Raw genomic sequence first — 8,423 nt, forward strand, 5'->3', positions numbered from 1 at the left:
CAGTGAGAACTACTCCCACAATAGATATGATTGAATGCATTGTAAAATCTATGTACTGTGGGAAAAAAATACTTTTGCTGCAAAATTTTACTCATAATTTTTTTTTTTTTTTTGATTCTGATATATGGAGACAAGGTATCACTGTACAAAATGTAAACCATACATTGCAATATCATTCAATGTAATAACATTAACCATTCACCGACTCTAATATTCAATACACATATACAATGCAACAACAACGATATATCCCACAACGATATATCAATCTTCACCTAATTTGAACCAAAAATACCATGCCAGAACACAATATTGCAGCAACAAGTACAATATGATATGTAAATTATTTATATGGAGGAATGAATTTGTATGGACAGGGAGCGGTGTATGGAGGAGAAAATTTACTGATATTGCGAGTTAAGAGGGGCAGCGACAGCTCTGATACCTTCGTATGGAAGCAACGCAACGTGGGAGGAGGGTGTGCTTAGCCGCAGTGATCAAAGGTATGAACGCTGATACCAAAGCGTTCACCGTGGAGTAGCTTACCACACCAGCGTTTGCAGTGCAGTGCAAATACCACACGATACCACGGTGTTGTAGAAGGCAGCGACGGTGTATCACCTACGTTCAATGTGGAGTCGACTGTGTATTAGCCAAGCGTTCACCGTGGAGGAGGCCGAGGGTGCTGTAGAAGGCAACGTTCAACGAGGAGCAGTGTTCAAGGCAGCGATATACCACAACGGTGTTTACCATTACCCAAAACTGCCAGAATTCAACATTCACCAATCTGTTCAACGCACCACTCAGTGTTGAACGCAGAGAACATAAAACGCATAGATAATTCAACACTCTATCTAAACACACAAAGGGATAGTTCAAAAAAAATTGTAACGCACTAAGGGTAGACAGAGGATGTAGCGCAAAAATTTGGGACAAAAGGACAATATTACAGAGATTTTACAGAGATTTGACAGTGATGACAGTCTACAAAAATGCAAAACAGAGGCAGGAAGGAGTTACAAATTAAAGAGGGAAGCCAAAAATGGTGCTGGCTCTGATACCATGTCAGACCAAGAGGTAACTCCTCAAAACAATTCATGATATTCATTCAGGTTGGTCTTTATTATATACATGAGGGAGAGACTTTTCATTTCATCTCTTGGTGACTTTTCATCTTTTCTATTATTTATTTACATCAATTACAGTTGTTCACCCAATCTTGATAATTAGGTGTCAACAATATATAACATATAAGTAGTAGCTATAAGTTAAAATCTATTTTACCTTATAAACTAAAATAATGATTCTGTAATTATATTTAAATATAATTAATAAGCACATAAAAACTTTAATACTTACAATATAACAATATTTTTAACCATGGATATTCAAATCCACTTTACCGTAGATACCAACCTAGATCCATCTTAACTCTAGATCTATTAAACCTCTTTTCACTCTAAAAGAGGTTTGCACCTCAAAAAATTTGATATGGATCTAGGTTGATTACATTAAAAATGAAATTTTTATAGAGAAATATTTCTTCTTATATAAGTATACTATTGGCAAAACTATAGTTAAATTAAACCATGAACAAAACATACAATTGATTATTTTACCTCGGTTTTATTTTAATTATTTAATTATTTATTTATTATTATTATTATTGTTATTTAATGTAATTTGATCAAATCAAAATGTTTAGGGGACATATTACAACATCTCTTACATTCTGGGCTTGAGTTGAAGAGCGCTTCTTAGTGTAATAAAATATCACAAAATAATATAATTTAATTATCAAATATTATAAAACTCCAAAATTTTTAATTATTAATATTTTTTCAAAATAATGTTAAATATTAATATTTTTTCAAAATTATATATTTTAAATAGATGAATTTTTCTGGATTTAATTTCTAAATTAATAAATCATTGTTTTTTAGCCATTTTTCTTATAGCAGTTACAAGGTTACAAGGTATTGACTCTATATTTAACTTATCACTATGATCTGATTTTTATCTTGTCTTGAAAATAAACCATACTAATTAGTTTGATTTTTTATTTTGTTCTAAAAATAAACCACACTGATTGATTTAAGTATAAAATTATAATCCATATTAAATATCTAAAATTAAAGAATAAAAACACCCTAAAGGGCCGAGATGAATGAAAACGGTGAGGAAGCGTGCATGATAAGGAGAAGTATGATATTGAAGTGAAGCTCGTCGGGTTCATTATATCCACACAATTTATTTAATTAACGTTTTCAACTTTGAATTGGCCACTTGGATGTTTACTTTTCAGATTCGCATATCGAAAAAAATACAGTAATACCGGGTATAGCGACAACCTATCTTCATTTAATTAATAGCTCGGCTCACATGAGGTTAGGTTAGTTTTAATTTTAAATATTATAAGAAAGGAGTTTTAATTATAAATTTTATAAAAACGAGTTTAAATTTTAAATTTCTCCAGAGGAATTTAAAAAAGTTTTTAAGAAGTTAAAATTATCTTATGATAATTACAAAATTTTGGTGATAGCATTATATTGACAAATAGATATCATAAATAAATTAGTTGTGGCAAATTAAAAAAATAAGATAAAAATAATATTTAGATTTTATGTCGATAAAAATTATTTTTTTAAACACATGATGAATTGGTAAGTTTGATAGCATTATATTGACACATAGATTCCATAAATAAATTAGTTGAGGTCAATTAAAAAGATAAGATAAAAATATTAAAAAAAATGATTTTTTTTAATATATGGTGAATTGGTAAGTGTTTTGGCTAATCTAAGAGATACCCTGCAAAGTAGATATACCAAATTTTATGATAGATAAAGAGAGTCTATTTCTTTAACGAAATCATAACAACACACTATACTCAATAAAATTTGAACAACAGTCTTGGAGATTTAAACAACGATAAGCTTTACCCAACAAAACTTAGTATTAAACCACACATCACAGGCAATAAAAATGAAATACTTTGGTGCGAGATGTTGTTTGGGCCAATGTGAGTTGAAAAAGAAATAAAAAAAATGAATTGAAACAAATTTACGCGAAGATCTTGTGAGTTAAAAAAATGGAAACAATTACAACATGTGAAATCATGAAATGTGGAATCTGATCTGAACTCTCTTATCTTTAAAAGCCAGTGTTAACATTAATGCAATCATTAAAGCTGATCACAGCTTTTTGTCTCTTAACCCCACGGTTACCGAATTGTTATAGAAAATGGATCTTGTGGCTCAACGAACTGAAACTGGCCGTTAGGTAACAGTTCATGTGACCAGTGACGAAACCACTGGTCAGCTCTACGGTTGCAGTGGGATTTGAGAGAAGGCAAAACGAACGGAGCAGTACGGGGAGGAACACAAGAATTTGCGTTCCAACAAAAATTGGAAAAAGAAAATTTTGCGAGGGCAAATCAGAATATTTAAAAATTTGAATTAGGAATCAAAGTCTCCAATTTATTATAATTATGGAGAACATGTTATTAAAACAAAAACAAATATATTTTGTGTTTGTGTTTTGGTCCTCCTCGAGAGGAGAGGAGAGGAGAGGAGAAATTAAAGTTGATAGGTAAGAGGTGTCAATTTCTGTTTCTTTCCCTGTACAGTGAAAGGTTTGGTTTGGTTTGGTTTGGTTTAGTGGAGTATTGCAGTTTCATTTAGCCACCAGTCATGCCTGCCTTTTTGGTTCCCTATGTTATCTGTGATTGATTCCCTATGTTATCTGTGATTGATTGATGAAGATGAAAAGGTTGAGGATGATCAGATGAAAATTGAACAAAAATAGAAGTGAGATCTGAAAACATATGGAGGAGGAGGAGAATAACAACAATAATAACCATACTAATAAGAGCAAATGGGGTACATGGGAGGAATTGGTTCTGGGAAGTGCAGTGAAAAAACATGGAGCCGACAATTGGGATAGAGTTTCATTGGAGCTTCAGGCTAGAAAGCTCGCCCCGTACGTTTTCTCTTCAGAGGTTAGCACGGCTTAACAAACAAAGCAAATCTGTGTCTCCTCTGTTTATGTTGTGTGTGTTTTTTCATTTGGTCCTACTTGTTTCTATTCCCTGGTTTTATGATTGTGTTTGTTTGCAGGATTGCAAGGCCAAGTATCATGCCTTGCAAGGCAGATTCCAGAACAGCCATGGCAATAGTTGCAGGTGGGTGTGTTTTTATGAGTTGGGCTTTGTGGGGATTTGGGGTTTGTGTCTGTTTTCAGGGGTGGGTAATTGAGATTTGTTTTGTGTTTCTGGGTTGTTGCAGCAATAGCATGCCGTGGCTGGAGGAGCTGAGGAAGTTGAGGGTGGCTCAGCTTAAGAGGGAACTTGAGCGCTATGATGGTTCTATTGTGTATGCGCCGATCAGCCCCCTTGGATTGTAGGTTTGTGCCATGTTTTGTCCTGGTTTCTCATGGGTTTTTGTGGTCTCTGTTTATGTTTCAGATCTCTGGAGTCTAAGCTGAAGAAGCTCAAGACCGAGAGAGAACAGAGCTTACTGAAAGAGCAGGAGAAGACGACGGAAAAACATACGCCCCTACAAGAACAGAAGAGACGTCCAGAAGTAGAAGGTAAGGATGGGTTTCATATGTGCCCTGAAACTGACCCAAGTGCCCTTAAAAGAACGGATGCGAAAATTGAACCTTTGGATAACCCAAATCTTCCTTTGGAGAACCTAGATCCAGGATCTGGTAACCCACATGAAGATTTGGGATCTAAGGAGGCTTTAGCTGCGCATGATGAGATCCGTGGAGAAAACCCACATGGTGATCAAGATCTACCCTTGGAAAGCGTCCCGCCCCCTTCTGCTGAAGGGCCCGTACCCCAGCAGCCAGATGGGAAAACCCTTGACAAGGAACCGGCTAAGCCTGAGACTATATCTGGGCCTGCATCTCCTCTGGATTCGTATTATGGTAGCTCTGAGACAATAGCAAAGGAACACCCCATTAGAATGGGTTCTGAACAAGAAGAAGAAGATGATGATGATAGGATGGGTTCTGAAGAAGAAGAAGAAGATGATGATAGGATGGGTTCTGAAGAAGAAGAAGAAGATGATGATAGGATGGGTTCTGAACAAGATGACGACGACGACAATGATGTAACGGAGCAGGTCTGTGCGGAATCTACAGATGTCCATTCTGAAACAGTTGTCGGCATGAAGGGCAGTGGATTCCAAGAGTGCAGTGCTGAATCCAGAGAAATTGGGGACGAGGGGGAGGGCAAAGGAGTCTGTGAAAAACGTTGTGACATGGGTGAAAGGCTACAACCTTGGGACTTTAATGATGTATTGAGCACTGCAGAATTGTCAACTAGGAGAAAGGATTGCAGGAAATCTTCCAGCACCAGTCATGACGCCAGCGAAACTGTTCGTGGGCGTTATAAAGATTATGAGGATTCTATGGGGGCTTGGCAGCATCAGGCCACAAGGTCTTCCGGGGACAGTCAAGTGGAAGGAACTAATGAGATGTTGCCAATGAGCAAGAGAAGCAGAAGGGAGGCCAAGGTTCCAGGCAAATTGATCTCTCTTCTCGAGTGTTTGAGGGCTATCAATGCCCACAAGTTTGGTTCCATCTTCAAGCATAGGCTAGAAAGCCAGGTTGGAATTGCTCTTCCCATCAAACTTTCAAAAGTCTCTTTTATTTGTCATATGCTTTATCAAAATCAGTTTGTATTGCCAACTGCCGGTGTTGCTTCGGTGAAGCTGATGTAGAATTAAACAGTTTATCAGGGTTCATATATGGCCTTCAAAGGACCGAGGCTAATTTTAAGATCCTATGTAATTTTGGCGGAATAATTGTCCCTCGGCCAAGGCATCTAAGATGAAGTATGTTCGCTCTTTGGGGTGCAGCTCCAACAAAAAGAATCCAGTCCATACATTCCTGAACAACTATTTGATCTCCATTGATGATAAACATAATCTCTTGAGCCCACAATATAGCTATGATCACTAGTGGCATTTAGAGATGTGTTATCCTTCAATAAAAGCTTTGTTTGTTCAGGTCTTTCAGTTCCTATGACAAGGACTTGGACTTGTAGTTGTATCTATGATTTGTTTTTCAATATGAATATATCTAATAATGACACCCACACAATTCACTTTGCAGGATAATCTGTACTACCAAAGCACGATTCGGAGGCATGTGGACTTGGCAATGGTGAGGTCAAGGCTGGAGGAAGGTTCTTACTCTGGCAGTGTAGAGTTTTTCAGGGATGTGCTTCTGGTGTTCAACAATGCACTCGTTTATTATCCAAAGAAATCAACGGAGTTTGCTGCTGCATATGGACTTCGTGATTTGGCCAATAAGGAAATGAAAAGCATATTTCAGACAGAAGCCCTGCTAAAACAAGAAGGTCCCTCCACGAGAAAGAGAGAGCCAAGGAAGCTTCCGGAGTTTTCCTTGTCGGCCAAGCCTAATCCTTCTCCTATGGTTCCTGGCAGAAAGAGAAATGCAAATACATCACATGGTGAAAGTCAGATGGGTGGTCCAAAAGGTGCACAGCCAACCTTGGAACAATCGTCTCCCTGTGTCATTCAAGTGCAGCAACACCAACAAGCTGAAAACAAGAAGGACGATGAAACAAAGGATGACAAGATTAGGGGAAAGATTGACGAACAAAAAGTTGTTGAAATTTCTGCATCTCCATCTATGACCCAAATTCTGGAGAAGCAGCGAGAACACAAGACTGATGTTGCCAAGGCAAGAACAGCTGCTAATTCATCTGCAGGCAATGCCAGAGAACAGAGAAAACTAGAAAAATTTGCTGTGGAATCAAAGCAAAGAATAAAGGATACACAGTATCCTAAGGAACCAATCATGACCTCTCCTAACAACAACCATCAAACAAAGAAAAGTACAATCAACAATAAAATTGAATTGAAAAAGGGTTCCAGCAGCAAGAATGACGAGGAAAAGAATTCCAGTGATCTTCTTGCACCTTTGAAGAGCTCTGGAGGTATTTTTAGGGCGAAGAAGAGCTCTGCCAGCATTGTTGAACCAATTAAAAGCTCCACCCACATTCTGGAGACAAACAAAAGTTCGGGCAACATTTCCAAGCCAATTAAGAGCTCGAACACAGTCGAGCAGGAAAGGAGCTCAAACAACACCATTAGGCGAAACAGAGAAGTAAAGAAAAAAGAGCAACATGATAGTTTGCCTCCGAAGTCTTCTCTGCAACAACCATTTGCATCTACTACTACCACCAGCACCACCCAGGCAGAAGCATTCTTAAAACGAGGAGTTGGAAGGCCACCAAAGCATGCTAAGCAAACATCTCAACAACAGAAAGCTCAAGAACTGGGACAGAAGCAACAAGCACCTGAACTGAAAGTCCCAGAATCTGAGCTACTACTTCCAAGACCAAGAAAAAGGTCTAGAAGTTGATCATGATAACCCTTTGGGTTTAAGAGGAGGTGGAAGTACTGGGCATCTTTCAATGCCTATCTGGCTAGCTGGATTCTGCAAATGCAGATAGGATGGCTATCTGGTTGACTGATCTGGTGCTTGCAAGGACGGAATTGTGACCAAGAGTATCAAGATTCAAGTACATAAAAAATGGTTGTTTGGCAGCAGTATAAGCATTATGATCAGTCCAGACAGCAGCATGAGCATTATGGTCAGTCCCTGCAGGTTAGATATTTGTTTCGAAAGTTAGTCACTGTTGAAGGCGGAATCATGCTTACAAACTGGTTTGCTAGAGCAAGGCAAGGCATGCCTCGTGTACATAGTAGGATGTAGCACTAGTGATTTAGTGTCCTGATTGTAATGTATTTTGAAGCAGCATGGTCAATCCATGGCTAGGTTTTGAGGCCGATGGAAATGGGAAGGTAGAGTGTGTTGAATTCATTCATACTCACTTTTATAATTGGCAAAGTACGTATCACATCAAAATTTTATTTAAATGTTATTTTATTCACTATGAGTATGATTATGTTTATTTTTTCATAAGAAATATTTTTATATTTTATATAAAAAAGTATGTTTATCAATAAATTTAAAGTATCATATATCAGAATTGAATTTAAAGAATAAATTTAAAGTATATATATCAGAATTGAATTTAGAGAGAAAGAATAACAATTTTTTTTTCAATCATGTAAATTAAACTCAATTACCCACCATAACTATGTTATTTTAATAAAAATCATCATTTAGTCACCAAAATTAAATTACAAATTTTGAAACCAGGATACCTAAAATTTCTCTCAAGATGATCCCAGTAAAGAGATCTCAACTCATTAACTTCCAATCTCTCCATTTGCTTGTTTGAGATGTATCTGCACCCAAAATTGATGATGAGAATTTTGTAGTTGCTTGTTTGAAATGTATCAGCACCAAAAATAGATGAGGATTGTTGTTGATGAGTGGTGGTTGGAGGAAGATTCAGTAGCATTTCTCTATAGGTG

The 8,423-nt window shown here is 37.0% G+C and overlaps 1 protein-coding gene across 1 annotated transcript; it reads left to right on the forward strand.

The window, feature by feature from the left end:
* Positions 1–3,543: 3,543 nt before the first annotated feature.
* Positions 3,544–7,933, forward strand: LOC149153202 (uncharacterized). The gene is made up of 5 exons (XM_089438064.1): positions 3,544–4,000; positions 4,119–4,183; positions 4,287–4,373; positions 4,466–5,615; positions 6,124–7,933. The coding sequence occupies exons 1-5, from the start codon at positions 3,827–3,829 to the stop codon at positions 7,399–7,401; spliced, it is 2,754 nt and encodes a 917-aa protein (XP_089294190.1). The 5' UTR covers positions 3,544–3,826; the 3' UTR covers positions 7,402–7,933.
* Positions 7,934–8,423: the final 490 nt, after the last annotated feature.

Source organism: Pinus tabuliformis, chromosome 9, assembly GCF_031772625.1.
Source record: "Pinus tabuliformis cultivar Carrire ecotype Pingquan chromosome 9, CPIR1, whole genome shotgun sequence".
In the NCBI taxonomy this organism is placed as follows: domain Eukaryota; kingdom Viridiplantae; phylum Streptophyta; class Pinopsida; order Pinales; family Pinaceae; genus Pinus; species Pinus tabuliformis.